Here is a 20717-nt window from a genome sequence, read left to right on the forward strand (position 1 = left end):
ATTCTTTAATATCATAAACATCATGGATAAGATTCGTGTTGGCATATTGTTTAATCTGCAATTCGAGACAATATTTCTCTCAACACTTTATAATCTTTCTAGACTCTTCAGGAGTCCCAATTTAATATCATCAACTCTTGCAAGAGATTTTAGTATGTTACAACAATATCATAATGAAAGTACTCACTAAGGCAATTTATACCATTGAGTACATATTTTATGTTTTAACCTTTGGGGCTTACTTCAAATAATTTGAATCCTTCACGGATTTTCTACACTTCATGACACATTTTCCTTTGGAATTTATACAAAGCAATTTGCTTCTATGTATATTTGAGGGATTTACTTATGGAGATATGATGTGGGTGACTCACAACCCTTCGTATATAATTCTCCATTCATATGAACTTGTTTACAAGAGTATAATTTCAGGTTTCAATTAGTAACCTTGTGTCATATCATGTGAGTGTATTTCACCATATTACAAATGCCCAATGTAACCTCCTTGGTTCAACATCCTTTGGCTAATTGTATTGTATTCAAGTATATAGGTCCATTTTTCCATGTTCTTACAAAATTGTAATGGAATTGCCTTTCTCCATTTTCGCCAATAATTTTATTGACAGAAAAGGAACGGGACTAAATATCAACACAGCTCATTGATGAATTTAGTAGCTATTTGTAGAAACCAAAATTACCATTGGTTATCATCAATCTATGATCCCATATTCTCATGTGCATGCGCATGCATAAAAGCTTTTCATTTCTTTTTGGATATCCATTGCCTCTTCAAAGGCATTACACTATCTCTTCCAGGATAGTCATAATTTAGAGAATGCGGATCATAACCTCCTCTTGAGCATTATAGAGCTTGGATTTTAATCTCTAATTCCGGGAGTTGAGTCATTGGAACCTATATGTCTATCATGCTTCATGCATGAGACATCAACATTCCCATGTCCGCGGATTGTTCTTTCTGGGACGTATATCCATGCAGCGACTGTCATGCTTCTGGCATGCAACAGTTATGCTTCGGGAATGCAATAGTTCAGTAGTGCCATATTCTTCTTTCAAATGACTAAACCTTTTGAGTCTGAAGGTCTGCCATGCTTCAGGCGAGCAACAGATAAATCATTTACTGCCTCATTATATTGTCTAACAGGGACATTAATTCTTATAGGCACATTTGCAGCAAGTATATGTGATTTCATCACTTTCATTGCATCTGGCATTTGATTTGCATATCGTTGCATCATTCAATTATTTTCACTTCATTTTTATATTGATTGCTTCATGAATCAAAATAAGACAAATTCTCTTCGTTCTTCTAGAACAGTCTTTTCTCATCATTCTTCTAGAATGATATTTTCTCATCGTTCTTCTGGAACGAAATTATTTTCTCCCCCTAATGGCGGGAAAATTGTCTTATCAAAATGATAGTCCGCAAACCACGCGGTAAACATATCCTCAATCAAGGTTCCAAATGTTGAATGATAGATGGTGAATGAAATTCAAAATAAATTCCCAGTTTGTATTGATGCCTTATTTTAGTACGTTGTGCCAGTATAACAGGCACATGTATAACACAACAAAAAACTCGTAAATGAGTAATGTTTGGTTGGTTCCCAAACACGAGTTGTACTGAGAAATATTGATAGTTGGCGACAGGTCTCAATCGAATTAATATTGCATCATGTAAAATGACATGTACCCATGTAGAAGCTTGGCAATTTCATTTTCATGAGCAGAGCGCGGGTTATCAATATCATTCGCTTAATAAATGCTTCTGCTAAACCATTTTTGGGTATGGACATGAGGAACATGGCGTTCAACATCAATGCCCAGTGATATGCAACAATCAGCAAGACTTTGAGACGTAAACTCTCCAGCAAATATGCATTATATTATCATTTACATACATCAAGAAACTTTTGGTCCTTATTTAATAGCCTATGGATTGAGACTCTTATGTCCTTTAGTACAATTATGTTGTGGCACTTCGGCTCTTCAAACTTAAGGCACTCATCAAGGAACTTCATGTCCGATCTTGGCGATCTAGGGACTTCATGTTTGATCTTTTTGCATGATGGAACTTTGGGTCCAATCATTTTATGTGATGAGGATCAAGAAACTTCAGGTTCTGATTTGATCAAGGAACTTCGGGTCCAGTATGTACTCATCATAACAAAAAGAAGTACAATAAATAAATAAAAGCAATAGACGGTAATTCCAACCATGGTAAATAAATTGTTTTTAAGTAAATAAAGCTTATGACAAGGGCTTTGATTTAGCACCATTCACATAAATATCAAAGCTTTAAAGCAAAGAGTAATAATTCCACCCACTGTAAATAAATTGCTTTAAATAAATAGAACTTGTGATATGGGCTTTAATCCAACATCATTCACATAAACATCAAAGCTTTAAAGCAAAGGGTAATAATTCTACCCACTGTAAATAAATTACTTTAAATAAATAGAACTTGTGACATGGGCTTTAATCGAACACCATTCACATAAATATGCCAAAACAAAAAAATGTAATGATTAAATACTCATTTTTTGCTTTTTCATTTTCTTGGTCTGCCACTTCTTTTGTTTCGTTCTTTTTATTTTTGTTTTCATTTCACAACTCTAAGTCCTTTTAGTTACTTAGGAAGTAGTAGTAATAATAAGTTCCAATTGGTGTTCCTCCTCGATGAGTTTCGAAAAAATCGAAACGGTTCCCATAAGTTTAGGAGACAAGAGTGTCAACAAGTTATAAGAAGATCAAACCGTTAGATTTAGCTCAAATTTTAGTATGATATGAATAAGAGGATACCAAACAACTTTCATGAAGAAATAGTTTCGATTTGAGTACCAAAATGGAGTTTTGATACTCATAAGGTGCCTGTCTAATTTTCTGCGGAATTTGGAAACTAGTTTGGTATTTCAGGCATCTGCGATGATCGCACCGTTGGAATTTTCTGAAAATTTGATATGTTGTAGGTATTGGGCGGACGAACAACTTTGAAGAAGAAAGTATTTCAATCCGATATCTAAAAGTTAGAGTTCCGAGGCTGTTTATATGTTTGTCAGATTCTTTACGAATTTTGAGTCTGTACTCTTTTGCTTCTGCAAAGGATGATATACAGTCATACAACAACATATATATATTTGCTTCTGGAAAATCAGTAGTACAAATATTTTAAGATGAAATGAAAAGATTTTCTTATCTATAAGATTCCAGGCGACAGAGGTGAACAGGATTTGTGGTGTTGTGCTTTCCACTGACACGAGAGCTTCTCGTGCAGTTAACGTGTTGTAAAATTGATGGTGTGTGCAGTGGAATAAAAGAAACAAGACACAAAATTTACGAGGTTCCTCTATAGTCAGTGTGACTAGAGTACTTCCTTGGGGCAACAGTAGTGCTTTCATATATAATCTGAAATCATAAGATTACAAATCTCTATTATCTCATCTCTTCTTCCTCTCTCTGCCGTGAGCCTTTTGGCTTTTCTCTCATTTTTCTGCACTGCTGTGCCTCTCTCTTCTGTATTTATAAGAAGCATGATCAAAGCATCTACATCTTTTTGTAGTAGGATAAAATAGTGGAGGACAACTATTATTCCACGTATAGTTGAGTGGACATCCACTTATTCACAACACTTTTTTCATTTTTTTTCTTTTCTTTTCTATATGGTGTGGATACATCGTTAGAAACCTTTGTCATTTTCTCCTTTTGTGTCAGCATCATACACCAAAAATTCCACTTTTCCAATTCTTTTTCACACGGTGCCTGAAACACCATTCCATAATCCCTCATTCATTTTTCTTCTTTGTCTGTCTCTACCAGTATCAAACCCAGGGCCATCTGGGTTGTTGTGGAGGTCACACAGAACCAATTCAATCCAATAAGGCTACCAGAGACTAGTGTTGTTCTTGCATGGCCCAGAGAACATGGCATCGCAAAGCAAGAACTTCCCTATAGGGACATAGATAATAGTGGAGTTAATGGAGGTACAAGAGAGGGAGGCATGTGTGGAGTCAGTCCTGCCATCACCATCTCAGATAACCGAGTATTCATAGGAGTTCTTGAGATCCGTCGAAAATGACGCGATATGGGTTTCCAAGTTTGATGAGATTCTTCTGGATCTCTAGAAACCAGTTGTCAGGTACGAGTTTTCTTATCTCGTGACAACTACAGGTTGTTGTAAATTTCAATTCTCACCTGAATTCGGTGGGGCGCTTCTGGCGCAATGGGAGAGACGAAAAATAGACATTGACAAGCCCCGACCCCGATATTCCCCGAATACCAGAATAGGCACGTATTGGCCGACACCCGAGGGTGATGAAAGCCATTTATTGAGTGCAAATGCTGAAAACAAAGGATAAAAAAGACTTATAAATATAAAAGAATAATGAATATGCAAATAAGGAACGTGTTTAGAGCACACCTCTAATCTAGAACACTAAAAGAAAATAATATAAAATTGAATGGGACAAAGGAGTGGGTCCTACACCACTAGGACTCGAAGATGCCGATGCGGAAGTGCCTGGACGTCAAGATTGTATGCCTCGATTCTAAGTCCTGAAGGGGCGCAAAACAAACATGAGTGGACCATATATATATATATAATAAAACAGTTATCAACGTACTAACCCCCAGATTTTATGAAAACACAAATATAATGATAAACATAGGTTTTCCGAAACCTAGCATGTCGTATAATGTCTCAAATCATAACTTGTATATATAATAATCACTAGTGAATGTCCGATATAACTCTCCAGGCCCCATGCCAGCTCCCCGTCTCTGAGCAGACAGTCAGAGGACCATACACTTCAAGCTCCATGCCAGCTCCCCGTCCCTGTGCTAAATAGCCAGGGGAAACACACTCCAGGCCCTATGCCAACACCAAACCGTCGCCCGGGACGGACCGGATCTATCCCTACGTCCCGTAGCGGAAAGGACCACTAGGTAAGTACAAAACCAGTGAACATACATATATTGAAAATCAACTTCATAGTATAAAGTCATGCATCATCTATACTATAAAGAGGTGTTCTAAACATGTTCTAAATATCATATCGTCATCCATCAGATATTCTATAAGAACATGGGTTATAGGAAAAATAGTAATAATTCAAACTAGCCTCAGTAAGCATGTTATCTCGTAAAACGTTTCATAAAACATAATCATCAAATCATGTTTTTCATGTATGCATTTATACTATCAAAACATGCATTTTTAGAAAGGGTCCACTCACAGTACTTCACCGTCGAAAAGTCACGCCATCTAGCGAAGAAGGAAACGCCACAGATAAACGCCCTTAAGCACATAAAGGGTACATTTAGTCAAACTCTACTCAAACGACTGAATTTGGGAAAACGGACATCGGAAACGGGTTCAGGACGTCGAAATTAGCCTAGGAGGGATCCCGCACGAAAACCCAAAAAGTCAACATCAAGTCAACGTTGACCGTTGAACAGTCAAAGTCAAAGTCAACACTGACCATTGACCGGGTCAACGGTCAGACCGGGTCCGGGTCAGCAGGTCAAACGGGTCTGGGCTTGGATCCGGATTGGGTTAAAGGGTTTGGACTTGGGTTGGATCCGGGTTTGGGCTTAAAGGGTTTGGATCTAACGGGCCGAATACCCTAAAGGAAATGGCCCAAAGGCCTTTAAATTAACAAAACAAAAATAAATAATAAAAGAGTTGGGTTGGGCTGCCCAGGGTTTTGGGCTTGGCAGGAAAGGCCCAAAGGCCTTGGGTTTGGTGGTTCACCGGATTCCAAGGAAGGAGAAAGCCGAATTTCGGCCGGAGAATTCCCAAGCTCCGGTGGAGCTCAAAACTCAACCAAAACATGTCATTCAATATACCAAATTGAAATCCCGAAGGTAAGGAATCGAAATATACCCTTGGTTCCCGTCATCATGGCCGGAGTTGGCCGGAAAACAGCCTGGAAGCCACAGGTGTCCGCCGGAAACTGGGTAAGATTCAAATGAGTATAACTTCTTCAATACTCAATGAAATTGGGTGAAACAAAAAGGAAAGTTGTAGTACTCAGCGAGACGAAGAGATTGATACCTTGCACGCCGGCCAAATCGCCGTGGTTTGGCCAGAAATTTCCTCGAAAAGGGCGGTGCTTGCCGGAAAACTGGGGAAATGTCTCCGAGGTGGTTTCTTCGTGGTTTGACGTCCAAAACACAACCACAGGGTCATAACAGAATTATAAGGATCAAAAGAGAAGCATTTGGAGTGTTTTGAGGCTTACCCAAAACGGAAGGACGAGGAACTCGTCCGAGTTTCTCTGTGTTCCACAGAGACGAAGAGGGAGAGAGAGCTAACGTGGTGATGATGGTGATGCTGTCGTCGTTGATGAGGTGTGGGCACGGGTGTGTGTGTGTGCGTTCTTGTCGGAGAAAAGAGCACCGAGAAGGGGAATGGAGATATCACAGAGGAAGAAAGAGAGAAGAGAGACTTTTAGAAGAAATAAAAGAAAGGGAAAGGGAAAGGGAACCGGGGAACAAAACAGGGGGTGGGTCCCTTGGGCTCACCAATTAAGACTTAAAAACAATTTTAAAAAGGAAAGTATCCCCCAAACTTAGTGAAAATACAACCCATTTTCTTTCGTAAATCCCGGGACAGGTTGTTACAGACATACCTTTTATTCTGTGAGATTTTGGCTAGCAAAGGTGAGAGGTAGGTAATGCTTTACCAAATTTATGACGTTCGTGCTAATAACGTGTTGTAAAATCGATGGTGTGTGCAGTGGAATAAAAGAAACAAGACACAAAATTTACGAGGTTCCTCTACAGTCAGTGTGACTGGAGTACATCCTCGGAGCAGCAGTGGTGCTTTCATTATAATTTAGAATAATAAGAATACAAAATAACTCTCTTTATTATCCCCTTTCCTCTTCCTCTCTTTTATCTCTTCCTCTTCTTCTCTTTTCTCTCTTCCTCTTCTGTAAGCCTCCCTGGCTTCTATATCCTCATTCGTTTTATAAGCAAAGAGAACACTATTCATTTTACAAATTTTCCACAAATGAATAGTGAAAATATTGTGCATAAATAGTAACAAACTATTCATATGGGCCATCCACATATTATTCACAACACCAAATAAAACATAGTTTGATTTTTCTATTAGGTTGTTAAAACTTCAATGTTTAATAAATATTCTAGTTTGTTTATTTAGTGGATAATTGTTAAATGTGCAAACGATCTTAGAGTTTGTTGAGTTTTAGCCGATGAGAAATGCGAAGGAGACTCTCTATGAACTCTCTGCCATCTCATATTTTTTGCACAATGTTATATAATGTTGGCATGATAATTAAAAAGTGACTTAAAAAATTTACTCTTTGAATCATGGTGCAACGTTGCATGATAAAAAAGAAAGTCAGTAAAAAAGTAAACTTCTCTCCTCTGTGAGAGCTTTCTCTCCTCTGTGAGAGTCCGCCTGAGTGCGAGTCCTTTCTCCCCGGAGTGATTCCGTGGTGTGATTCGGTTTCCCGATGATCAGACCATCCTTAAGTCCTCAGATCTGACGGTTTTGAACCCGTTTCTGTGATCTGCAGAGCCTTTACTCCCCTTGAACCTCTCTGTACGCCATCAACCTTGTTTTCCTCTCACGACACCCATCATAAATCGTAAGAGCAGAGGATCCACACGGCTTCGAGATTCTGGCGGACGCCGATCGGCATGGCGTCGTAGGTTGATCTGACGGCTGAGATCCAGGGAAGCTCTCGCACCTTTGAGCTCCGGTGTGCACGTACCTGGAAACATCCTCTTCTCCAAACACCTCTGCAGATCATCCAGCACAGCGAACGATGGCGGATGCGTCGAGCAAAAGAGCAAAGCGTCATCTAAGTTCTGACCGAGGGATACTTCTGCATCTCTTCACTCCGGTGTGAGAGTGATTGACTCTCGCGAGTTCCGCATCTAGGCGTGTGGCTACAGGTGAGTCTCGATCGTGTGTTTTGTACTGTGCAGGTCAAGATCTTGGGGTTTGGGTAACTGAGGCTCTGAAAACAGGATGGCGTGGGGTGACAGGGCCTAGGGTGACGAAAAGGATTTGGGGCTTTTCAAATTGGTGTGTTGTTCTCCACGAGGGTTGCAGTGGCTGTGGTGTTGATCTGATTGGGGGTGTTATCTCTGTCAATTTGGTTTTGTGCAATCTGTGAGCTTGGGGGTTTCTACTATTATGGTTCGTTTTGGGGGGGGTGGTGGACTCCGTCAACTGGAAGGTAGTAGAATGGGTGAGGTAAGGGATTAGGGTGAAGGGAAGGGGGTGGGGTTTCTCAAACTAGGGTGAATATCTCTTCGAGGGGGAATGGGGTGGGGTGGTTTGTCTCTAATTAGTGTGTCTCTCTCCGAGAAGTAATGGGGTGGGTAATTTGAATCGGGTTGGGGGGTTTTAATTCTGTCAGTCGGGGTTTGAGGGGGCAGGATCAGTGGATGGAAAGTCTTGGTGACAGGGAGGAGAAGAAAGAAATCAGTTAGTATTCGGGGTGCTTATCTGTGTGTTTCTGAGTTTGTGTCCAGCAAGTCAAGCATTCTTCATCGTCTCAGGCTGGCCGTGTGGGGCAGTGCTGTTCCTTTGTGATGGCGAAAAATGGAGTGGATGAACTGGTGATTCAATTGAACCAAACACTGGATTTATCAACCATGGAGCAGGGAGTTAAGCTGGTTGGGAAAGTCCTAACGCCAAAACCATTGAACAAGTGGGGAGTCAGGAATATTCTCAGAGCGGCGTGGAAAGAATTGGGTGAGGTGGAAATAAAATGGGTAAGGGAGAATGTCTTTATTATTTCGGTCAAAGATGAAAATGTAGCCTAAAAAATCCTTGAGCAAGTTCCCTGGGCAGTAATGAAAAAGGTGTTCTCTGTCGTGAAATGGCCTCCGGAGCTCGCTTTGGAGGAGCTGGAGCTGGATGCTGTTCCATTTTGGGTTCAAATAAGGGGAATTCCGCTGGGCTTAGCCTCTGTCGAGAACGTGCAGCGTGTAACCAAAGAGGCTGGGAAATTTATAGCGATGGAGGATCCCGGACACGCTCGTGGATTTGTGCGAATCAGAATTTTAGTTGATATGGAGAAGCCATTATTTAAGGGATGCTGGATTCGAAGGGACTCAAATAAGGAAACCTGGGTGGAATTCCGGTATGAACGGCTTCAAGATTTTTGCTACAGGTGTGGACGGATCGGGCATATCAATACAGAATGTTCCGTTGAGATGTCTGGAGATGGGGAGGTGGCGTATGGAGAGTGGATGAAGGCACAGCCGGTAAGGGAGGTGGCGATAGCGAAGAAAGTGGAGTATGTGGGCAGGGGGGAACGCCGGCAGGCTGGGGCGGTGCGCGGACCAGGCATCACGGCTGCACAGAATCAAAGTAGTTTACGGAATTTGCAGGCTCAAGGAATGGAGTGCAATCAAACCATGGAGTCAGGGGGAGCATCACAGAGTCGTGGCACAGGTCAAAAAAAATGGCGTAGAAGAATGCGGGGGGTGGCAGAGGATACGTCTTCCTGCTCAGAAATGGAGAGCATTAAAACAGTGGGTGAAGGAAGGTCGGGCGAGGTCCAGGGGGGCAATAACTTTCTGTCCGCCCAGGATGATGAACCATTATGGGGTAGTAAAAGAAGTGGGGATGCACAGGATAATATGCTAACTCAAGCTCCACAGAAGAAATTCAAGGGCCCGGATACGGAAGAGAATTACCAAGGAAGGGTGGTAGAAACAGGGAGGAGGTTAAATTGCAAGGAAGGAGATCTATTGGGGGAACAAGTAGTCCATACGACGGGTGAAGATAAGGAAGAAAAAAGTGAGAAGCATAGAGGACATGAAGTAATGGAAGGGGAGTCGGATATTGTTAAAGGAAGGCTGGTGACAAAGAAGGCGGGCAAGTTGGCTCGGGGCGGTGGCGGCTGGCCTTCAACAGCCGCAGGCCAGCCATGAGTTATATATTCTGGAACTGTCGTGGGCTAGGGTCGGCAACGACAGTCAGGGCTCTCCATGGGCTTATTTGCAAAAAAAGACCCTCTATGATCTTTTTATCAGAGACTAAAATGAAAGATCATAGAATTTTAGGTGTGAGGAGGCGATTGGGTTACTTACATGGCTTTGATGTTTCGCCAATTGGAATGGCTGGAGGATTGAGTTTATGGTGGGAGGACAATCTGGAGGTTAATATTATCTTTTCGTCCAAGCATATTATTGATGCTGTGATGAGAATTAAAGGGCAAACGCAATGGAGTCGGATTACGGGTGTGTACGGAACGTCGTATAGAGTGGAGAAAAATCTGTTTTGGGAATGGATGGTTAACCATTTTACTCCCACAGATATACCTTGGATTTGTGGCGGGGATTTCAATGAATTCCTGTGGGATTATGAGAAGTCTGGAGGAGTTGAGGTCTTGTACAACAGACCAAGATTCTTAGAAGAGTTTTTGTCTTCCTCTCAGTTGATGGACTTGGGGTTCAATGGACCAACATTCACGTGGAGAGGGCTGAGAAAAGGGGATTGGGTGGAGGAGCGATTAGACAGGGTCATGGCGAATGAAAAGTGGCAGCAACTCTGGCCGAACTCCCATGTTATGCATGAAACGGTTTTAGCCTCGGATCACTGCCCAATTGTTCTTAGTTCTATATCTGATGGGCAGAAAGGAAGAAAGATGTTCAGGTTTGAGGCGTTTTGGGTCTCGGAGGAAGAGTGCAAGAAAACGGTGGAAATGTGCTGGGACCAGCGGCATCATGGTAGCCCTGTGAATAGGTGGGTGAGATCTTTAAACGAATGTCGATATCGTTTGAGCAGGTGGAATCGTACCAAATTTAAGGGGAGGGGAAGCAGGATCCATGATCTTCTTTCACAGTTAGATTCACTCCAGCGAGACTGGGGTCCAAACTATGAAATGATAAGGGAGATATCTCGGCAGATTGATGAGTTAAGACTCCAAGAGGAGAGTTATTGGTGCCAGCGATCGAGGGTAAAATGGTTGAGGGAGGGGGATGCAAACACCCAGTTTTTTCACTCTTCAACCCTTCAGAGGCGTAGGAGAAATAAGATTGTGAAGCTTAGGGCGGAAAATGGAAACTGGGTGGAAAATCCGTCTCAGGTACGCCATTTAGTGGATAATCATTTCTCTTCAGTTTTTAGCTCGGCAGGGGATCGTAATTGGGGGTCACTGCTAGATTGCATTAATCCCTCGGTCTCGACAGAAATGAATGAGGCGCTAACTGCACTGGTTACGGAGGAGGAGATAAAGGAGGCTGCTGGGAATATGGGAGGTCTTAAGGCTCCCGGCCCCGATGGTTTCCAGGGGATCTTCTATCAGACATACTGGGAGATTGTGAAGGAAGATGTTTCGGCTCTGGTCAGAGAGTTGCTTCAGGACGTCGAGGGTTCGAGATTGATAAATCAGACTAACATAGTTCTGATTCCCAAAGTCCCTAATCCGGAATTTGTGTCGCAGTTCAGGCCTATCAGCCTTTGTAACTATTCGTACAAAATACTGTCAAAGATTCTTGCTAACCGGTTGAAGGTATTATTGCCTGAAATCATATCTCCATCTCAGAATGCTTTTGTGGCGGGTAGACAAATTCAGGATTGCATTGGCATAGCCCATGAGATGTTTCATTATCTGAAGGGAAGGAAAGTCAGGAACAGATTTGAAATGGGGATTAAACTGGATATGCAGAAGGCGTATGATAGGGTTGAATGGGACTTTTTGGATGCGGTAATGGAAAGAATGGGGTTCAGTAGTAGTTGGAGATCGCTAATTATTGGATGTATTTCGTCGGTGAGTTTCGCTGTTCTTCTAAATGGGCAGGCTGGTGAGTCTTTTGCTCCCTCGCGGGGTCTCCGTCAGGGGGATCCTCTTTCTCCTTATTTATTTATTTTGGTGGGGGAAGTTCTTTCAAAACTGATTCAGGGTGCGGTGGACCAAGGTAGATTGGAGGGTGTTAAGATTGGTGGATCCGGACCCGTAATTTCTCACCTTTTCTTTGCGGATGATACCCTTCTGTTTCTACGGGCAGATGTGAAAAACTGCAGGAATTTGAAACATATGCTGGACAAATTTTGTGTGGCGTCTGGGCAGAAGGTTAATTTGGAGAAATCCAGTGTTTTCTTTGGGGCAAATGTTCCGAAAGTGAATGCAGATCAGATGGGGAATGCCCTGGGTATGACGGTGGTTAGCAATCCGGGGACTTATTTGGGGGTCCCTGCTATTTGGGGTCGGTCGAAAAAGCGTGGGCTTGCTTATGTGAAAGGAAGAGTAATGGAAAAACTTCAAGGGTGGAAACAAAGTACTCTATCCCGTGCCGGTAAAGAGGTTTTAATTAAGGCTGTTATCCAAGCTATTCCGGCGTACCCAATGTGCATTTTCAAATTCCCTGCCGTCGTTTGTCAGGAATTGGATGCGTTAGTGGCTGGATTTTGGTGGGGTTGCAAGGAAGGAGCCCAAAAGATTCATTGGGTCTCTAAAGAGGTTTTGGGTTTGCCAAAAGACTTGGGTGGTTTAGGCTTCAGAAACTTTATGGAATTTAATGATGCTCTGCTTGCTAAACAATGTTGGCGTTTAATCACGGAACCGGACTCGCTGTGGGCTAGGGTGATGAAAGCCCGGTATTTTCCCCATTGCTCGATATGGGATGCGAAGAAAGGTGGTCGGGCTTCTTGGGCATGGACCAGCCTCATCTGTGGCAGGGACGTGATCAAGGAGGGTTCCCATTGGCAGATTTTGGGCGGTCAGGAGGTGAGGGTGTGGCAGGATAGGTGGCTTCCTTCATTGCCCCTTGGTCATCCGGTGCCGGTTGGCCAGGTTGCGGTTACTCCCAGTTTAAGGGTCAGTGCGCTTATCTGTCCGGAGTTGGGGCGGTGGAATCTTAGCTTTTTACAACCTTTCATATCGGGGGAGGCTTTGAAGGCTATTGAGGAGACACCTTTGGGGGATCTAAGTCGCAATGATAGGCTTATCTGGGATGTGAGTAAGAACGGTACTTATTCGGTCAAGTCGGGTTATAGATGGCTGCAAGGTAGATCACTGGCTAGGCGGGACAAGCGTCGGCCTTCTGTTCGTGGGGTTCCCAAGGCGTTTTGGAAGGGGATTTGGAAGCTGGAGGTGCCCCCCAAGTTGCGACATTTCATGTGGCTTACGATGCATAATTGTCTTCCTACTCGGGAAGCCTTGTACCGACGACGGTCCTCTCTGAACTCTACGTGTCCTATTTGCTGCTGCCATGATGAAACCATTGAGCACATTTTCCTTGCTTGCTCTTGGGTTGAGCCAATTTGGTTTGGTGGGGCTTTGGGGTATAAACTGGATCGTCTTTCTCTCCCGTCTTGGCTGGAATGGATTCAGAAGGTATTCTCTTCGACTTTATGCAACTTTGGAGATACAACGTGGAGACAATCGTATATTGTTTGTACCTGTTGGTGTATTTGGAAAGCTCGTTGTGATTTTGTCTTCAAAGGGATGTCTGTTAACCCTTTAAAAGTATTGGCTGATGTTTCTGCGGCTATGAGCTCGTTTCTTGGTGCTAAGGCAATGGCTGGGGTTAGGGGAAGGGGTGACGGGAAAAGGGGTACCCAGGTGGCGCGGTGGTGTGCTCCGGCCTCTCCTTTTGTGAAGATTAATGTGGATGCTAGTTGGTCCAAGGTCTCAAAGATGGGATTTGTGGGTTTGATTGCGCGGGACATGGAAAGAAAATTCGTGGCTGCAGCGCGGTATGCTATATCTGCTCCTTCTGCTGCTGCAGCGGAGGCTTATGCGTTGCTGTACGGGTGCCAACTTGGTGACGAGTTGGGAGTAAGGTATGTAATTCTTGAGTCGGACTCCCTTGAAGCGATTAATTGTTTAACTAGTTCGCTGTCTAGGGGTAGTTGGGAGGCATTCCCGATGCTGGCTCGGGTTAAACAATTGGGGGGGAAGTTCTTTGATTGTCGATGGTCTTGGGTGCCCCGTTCTGCAAATGGCGTGGCTCACAAGATTGCATCGAGTGGTTTTACGGAGATGAGTGATGTCGTTTGGGTCGTTAGGCCCCCATCTTCGTTGGTCTTTGTATTGAATAATGACGGACTACCTTGTCCTCATTAACTTGAATTGGTGGTGCCAGGGGTGACACCTCTACTTGGTGGAGGGGTCTTTGTGGTTTTCCCATTGTCGCTGCCTGTTTATTGTATGTATGTTTGCCTCTCTGTAGGCCTTTTATGATATGGTTTTTGGTGTTCAAAAAAAAAAAAAAAAAAAAAAAAAGAAAGTCAGTAATGTAGAATAAAAATTCAAATAAGAAGATTGCTAACATTCATTATTAAAGATTTGAACACGTAACCTCCCCAAATAAACTGAAAACAAGATGATGTCAAATGATCTTTTGCATAACCCTATGGTTTGAATTTCAAAAAGTCATCGAATTTTGACACGTAAAAGTTTGATGTGTACAAATACATTGTTCAACGGTTACAATAATTTATGAGCATGTCCATTTTATGATTTCCGTAGTGAATTATTGTTTCATGACAGCTGGGAGAGAGGTATTCGTCATATGAATTTCTAGGGGAGCCTTGTACTTGTCTCCGCCCTTGTGATCAGTGTTGTCACCAGCTTTCAACTTAGTAAAGTTTGATTGTCAGTACTCCAAAACTTTCTTTCCGAACCAAAGTTGTCGGGTCAATTAAGAAACCCAAGTCTTCTAATTTACTTTGATTTTTCTTTGGGCCAACAGTCCATCTTCTCTGCATAATTTCTATATTAATTTCTTTGGATAAAGTATACAGTCTCAGAACAACGATGCAAGCCTTGAGAAGCTTTTTTGCGTGCTTGTTCTTCTCATTCTCCCTTCTAAGAATCTCAGCTGCAACAGCACTGGGCACAATCACTCCGAGTGGATATATAAGAGATGGCGAAACTCTGGTTTCAGTAGGTGGAAGCTATGAACTGGGATTCTTCAGCCCTGGTAAATCGAAAAGCCGTTACTTGGGAATATGGTACACTGTTTCTGCTGATGCAGTTGTGTGGGTAGCCAACAGAGGAACACCACTTGGTGATTCTTCAGGACTTTTGAAGCTCACGGAGCAAGGAGTTCTAGTCCTCCTGAATAGCTCAAACAGCATTGTGTGGTCATCGAATTCATCAAGAATCGCGGGGAATCCAGTATCGCAACTATTGGATTCTGGAAATCTTGTGGTGCAAGATGGGAAAGAAACTAACCCGGATAACTTCTTGTGGCAGAGTTTTGATTATCCTTGTGACACATTCCTACCGGAAATGAAGATTGGTTGGGACTTGGTTACCGGTATAGAGAGGTATATATCGTCTTGGAAGAGCACAGAAGATCCTGCTCCGGGAGAGTTTTCCGGACGAATAGATCAGCGTGGCTTACCACAATTTTTTATTATGAAAGGAGCTAAGATACAAGCCAGAGGAGGGTCATGGAATGGCCTTTATTTGACAGGATACGGATATGGTGTCACAGAACCAAATCCAATATCTGGGTCTGAATTTGTGATGAACAAGGATGAGGTCTATTTTGATTACAGGCTCCGGAACATGTCAGTGTTCTCGAGATATGTATTGAACCCATTAGGAGTCGCTGAGAAGTTCACATGGGTGTACCAAACACAGAGTTGGGAACTTGCCTTTTCATTCCTAGCAGATCGGTGTGAAAATTATGCCTTGTGTGGTCCATTTTCTAGTTGCAGTATCAATAGTAGCTCCCCATTATGTGCATGCTTGAAGGGATTTGTACCAAAATCTTTGAAAGATTGGAATTCGGGATATTGGTCTGATGGATGTGTTCGAAGGACTCCGTTGGCCTGCAGGGTTGGAGATGGCTTCTTAAAGTATAGTGGGATTAAATTGCCAGACACATCTTCCTCATGGTTTGATAAAAGAATGAGCCTTAGTGAATGCAATGGATTATGTTTGGGAAACTGCTCATGCACGGCGTATGCAAATCTAGACATCAGGGAGGGAGGAAGTGGCTGCGTGCTTTGGTTTGGTAACCTCATCGACATAAAAGAATTCACTCCCGGCGGTGGTCAAGACCTTTATATACGGGCGGCAGCTTCAGAACTAGGTACGTCTTAGACCTTTATCTGCAATTATGCAAAGTAGGGTTTAAATAAGTTAGTGTCAGAACCACAGTTACTGCAACACTACGAGATCACATGAAAAGTTTGTTTTATACGGATATTTCAGATCATGTTAAGAAAAAGAGCAATTTCAACAAGAGACAGCTACTAGCAATTCTCCTCAGCTCTGCAGTTTTTCTCATGGGACTGCTAATAGGTGGAATAATATTGTACATACAGAAGAAGAAACTCAGAAATGAAGGTAACCATTTTCAGACACATTAAAAATGCATTAGATAAGGTAGAATTTAATTTCGACTGTTCGCATCTTTTTATCCATGCTGAAGAGATCTCCTACTATTTCAGGACACAGAAGAAAGGATTGCAGTGACGAGTACCTCGGAGAAGACGGGGAAGAGATGGAGTTACCACTGTTTGACTTGACCACCATAGCTAAAGCCACTGACAACTTTTCAAGCCGCAACAGGCTGGGAGAAGGTGGCTTTGGACCTGTGTACAAGGTAACATAAATTCATGCAATCAAAATTAGCTAAATTGCTATACAAAATTTAAGTCTTTTCGATATGATGGTCCATAGGGTACACTAATAGGAGGAAAAGAAATTGCAGTAAAGAGGCTTTCAAAGAATTCCGGACAAGGAATGAGAGAGTTCAAAACAGAAGTTATACTCATAGCCAAACTTCAGCATCGCAATCTTGTTAAACTTCTCGGTTGTTGCATTCAAAAAGACGAAAAGATTCTAATATATGAATTCATGCCCAACAAAAGCTTGGACTTCTATATTTTTGGTACGATCCTTCATTTTCAACCTTATTATACTAGGATTCAATGTGGCATTTAAATAACAGGCTTAAAGTTTCTTCAGATCAGGAGGGAAAAAAATTGCTCGACTGGCCTAAGTGCTTCCACATTATTAGTGGAGTTGCTCGAGGGCTTCTTTATCTTCACCAAGACTCTAGATTAAGGATTATACATCGAGATCTTAAATGTAGTAATATTCTGTTAGATAATAATATGAACCCGAAGATTTCAGACTTCGGCCTGGCTAAAACATTCGGCGGTGACCAAAGTCAGGCCAATACAAATAGAGTGGTTGGAACCTAGTAAGCATTCTTAGACTTGTTTTGTGGTTTATAATTTTATTGTTCTGCTTTTGAAATTCTCTCTCACTGGTCACTACATATTATGATCTGGCAGTGGTTATATGTCTCCAGAATATGCAACAGATGGCACTTTCTCGATGAAATCTGATGTGTTTAGCTTGGGAGTCATATTGCTCGAGATGTTGAGCAGGAAGAAGAATAGGGGATTTCGTCATCCAGATCACGACCACAACCTTCTTGGACATGTAAGTATAACAAACGAGGTGATGATATTTTACTTTAAAAAGAAGAGTGAATTAGACGGTGCTCTTCGAAGCACGGTCTTCTAATGACATGCATTTAACAGTATAGAAGTCTGCAGCAAAACCCCTCTTACATATTAGCACACTAACATATCATACATGTTTCAATTTGTTTGAAGGCATGGATACTATGGATTCAAGATAAACCACTAGAATTGATCGATAAGACGTTTTGTGATTCATGCAACATATCTGAAATGATAAGGTGTCTTCATGTGGGCCTGTTATGTGTGCAAAGAGTACCTGAGGATAGACCAAGCATGTCATCTGTGGTTCTGATGTTGAGCAGTGGTGATGTCTTGCCGCCTCCAAAGCAGCCTGGTTTTTACACTGAACGAAGCGTCCATGAATCACCAACAAGGACGCTTCCATGTTCAGAGAATACTTTCAGCATTACGATGATAGAAGCTCGGTAGATCATCATTGAAGTGCTTAGTCCTTCAATCTACCATCACAAAACGTGTTCGGAAGGTTGACATGAAGCTTATAGTCTTTGTTGGCAAACAATGAGACATGCAATTATAACTCTGCAAGAAAAATATTTGTGATTACAAGTTTAGCAGTTCCTAAAGCATAACAAAGAATTGATTTGGGGTTGTTAGGTTGTTGAAGAAAATTGAAGTTATATCTAAAGTTGTGTTTATTATTTATTAATTTTAAAGAATTGCCATATTTGGCTAATATCATATGGTACTAATATATTGTTTAGACATTATTGATACTAATGTGAGTATATTGTCTATATGTCCACGATGTTGTCGACAATAGCTATAGATTATTGATGTAGTTATAATTATCGATGCTGTCTACAATAATTATAGATTGTCGGTGTGTTATAATTATCATTACATGCTAAATATTTGTTTTGCTCTATCCACAATGTTGATATCATCAAAACCTAAAATTGTTCCTTAGCTCAATGTTAGCAATGGATTCTTATGGTGAGTTGAATCAAGAGAAATCTAGTTGTGCATTGGATTTTCACTCTTGAGACAATCAAAGAGTGAATATTTTCCTACGTTTTCTTGCGAACCAAACAGAGCACTTAGAGGTAGCTTAAACTCACAATTCGGGTTATGCTTGGGCCGTTTCATTTCGCATTGGTACTTCTTCATTTGGCATCAATATATTTTAATTTAACATTGATATGATTTAGTTTGTCTTCGATAGCTTTCATTCGGCAATGGTACATCTTCATTTGGTAATCGATATTTTTTTTATAAATACATAATAAAAATATGATTGACATAAAATATATATACCAATCAACAATATATAAAAAATTGCTTTAAAGAATATTTATAAAATCAAATGTACCAAAACCCAACAGAAATGCAACAATCCCTGTTATTTACGAAGTCTTTAGAAAAAAAAAAAAAAAAAAAGGTTATTTACTAAATCATACATATCAAAACTAAAGTTAAATGTACCCATCAATAGTAAGTGCTAAATCATAATCATACATATATTATATATACCCGACCAAGATATAGATTAAAAACGAAAAAAATGTTTTGATAAAAAAAAAAAAAATCAAGACGTCCATCATTATTAAAAATAAAAGAATTTTAATTTTGACTGACATATTTAAACATATATTATTTTGGTGATTAATTGAATTCAATTATTGCGAATAATTAATAAATAAAAAACCACCAGGCAAGGATACATACAATTACCCAATAACTATAAAGATAGTTTAGATATATACTATTTTTATTTTAGAAAAACACAAAAATAACATGTAATTTAAATAAATTAAAATTACTGACGTGTCTACAGGGCAAAACACTTTGATCAAATCTTTAAAATGAATGCAGTCTAAAACCTGCGAAAGAGATGTGGGGAATCTAATTTTCTCTTTTAAAAGTGCGCAAGTAAAATAATGAATTCTCGATGACAAGCTTCTCCAGAAATCAAAGTACCACCTTGCTTCAAAAGTAAAATTCCTCCAAAATCAAAAGTTAAAATTCTTAATTTTGTTATAAATATGCAAAAGTTAGAGAGACAACCTTTGTTAGGGAAATGAGCGAAGCAGGTTTAAAATATCACACTATTTAATTTCGTAACTATAACACAAAAAGATTGCAGGTAAAGAGAGGAAGGGAGGGATACTGATATTATTGCTTTCACTTCTTTTCTTTTGTATTGTGATCACACACAAAGTGCTTTTTATATAGAACATGTCCATGAAGGTTTACAAAATGAAATGATTGTCTTTTGAAAAACCTCACATATCAACAACAACACAACTATTCTCAAGTCTTCCTCACTATTAGCTAAAGCATGTGGACATATATTTCCACAATTTTTGCGACAAATTTTGGGTTTTAATTCCTCTATGATTAGTAAGTCATGAACGATCCGTAATCAGGATCCAACATTTTACTTTGATTCAACATGCCATTAGCATTAAGCTCAATTTTCATACAGTTTTGTATCATGACACTTGATGCACTGGACCAAGTTCCCAGCACACCGAAAAGTTTCTCCCCGATCATAAGAGGCACATAACATACACGTCTGCAAATAAACAAGAAGAAAAACTCCATGCCTAATTAGTAACAACCAGCCAACCTTATTTACTTCTGACCCGAAACAGGATATATAGGCCGCTTATTAGAAACGTCCCGGACAAAAATGCAACAAGAAATAACAGTAATCCAGATATAACACGGCGGATAAGAGTTCCTTAAACTTGGATCCTAGGTGGTCAGTAGTCTTTTGAATACGAGATTTTCCTGCTCATCAGGGCACAACATCAACCTGTGCAAACATCATACAAATTGCAAAATTGGAAACTCAAGATTAATATTCCTGCAGCATAATTGAATTGGTAACAGATCGAGTGAAGGACAGTTCCAAGGATAAAAGGCAACAGATGTTCGGTCGGAGCTCGAAAAAAGAAGAATCCTCACTAGACTGGGATTTGAAAATAGTAGCATCAGAAGCATTGCACATCATCGCTCGCACAAATTGGAAACCAATGTTACTATTTAAGCTAGTTTCTCTGTGTTAAGGAGTAAGTAATACAGCTATTATTGCATATAGTGATGCATATGTGAAGAGATAAGTTGTAAAGCTAAAAGTTATCCATGCAAAGCCACACACGTTTTCATCTTTCAGATCAACCGTGAGTAGTTGACTGCCTTTGGTAAGGTTGATATTGAGGGACGGTAACTATTCACAATCTTTTAACCGCTAAATGGTGGATTGTAAATTTACCTCTTGATAAAC

General features: G+C 40.9%; 2 protein-coding genes across 2 annotated transcripts; both read left to right on the forward strand.

Annotated features, from left to right (window-relative positions):
* Positions 1–8853: 8853 nt before the first annotated feature.
* On the forward strand, positions 8854–9939 carry LOC137724715 (uncharacterized). The gene has a single exon (XM_068463433.1). It carries the CDS (start codon positions 8854–8856, stop codon positions 9937–9939), a length of 1086 nt encoding a protein of 361 aa, XP_068319534.1.
* Positions 9940–14729: 4790 nt separating this feature from the next.
* LOC137726533 (G-type lectin S-receptor-like serine/threonine-protein kinase At4g27290) lies at positions 14730–18161 on the forward strand. Its single transcript, XM_068465466.1, has 7 exons — positions 14730–16059; positions 16182–16316; positions 16421–16575; positions 16653–16863; positions 16941–17178; positions 17273–17423; positions 17600–18161. Exons 1-7 carry the CDS (start codon positions 14772–14774, stop codon positions 17894–17896), a joined length of 2475 nt encoding a protein of 824 aa, XP_068321567.1. The 5' UTR covers positions 14730–14771; the 3' UTR covers positions 17897–18161.
* The last annotated feature ends 2556 nt before the right edge of the window (positions 18162–20717 follow it).

This window comes from Pyrus communis, chromosome 2 (assembly GCF_963583255.1).
Source record: "Pyrus communis chromosome 2, drPyrComm1.1, whole genome shotgun sequence".
Taxonomy (NCBI): Eukaryota; Viridiplantae; Streptophyta; class Magnoliopsida; order Rosales; family Rosaceae; genus Pyrus; species Pyrus communis.

What these genes read in the sequence shown, in the direction of transcription:
- LOC137724715 (XM_068463433.1), top strand. Translation starts at nt 8,854, where the DNA reads ATGAAAAAGGTGTTCTCTGTCGTGAAATGGCCTCCGGAGCTCGCTTTG.
- LOC137726533 (XM_068465466.1), top strand. Translation starts at nt 14,772, where the DNA reads ATGCAAGCCTTGAGAAGCTTTTTTGCGTGCTTGTTCTTCTCATTCTCC. An exon ending in GGCGGCAGCTTCAGAACTAG is followed by an intron (nt 16,060 to 16,181) that starts GTACGTCTTAGA and finishes CGGATATTTCAG; the next exon opens with ATCATGTTAAGAAAAAGAGC. An exon ending in GAAGAAACTCAGAAATGAAG is followed by an intron (nt 16,317 to 16,420) that starts GTAACCATTTTC and finishes CTACTATTTCAG; the next exon opens with GACACAGAAGAAAGGATTGC.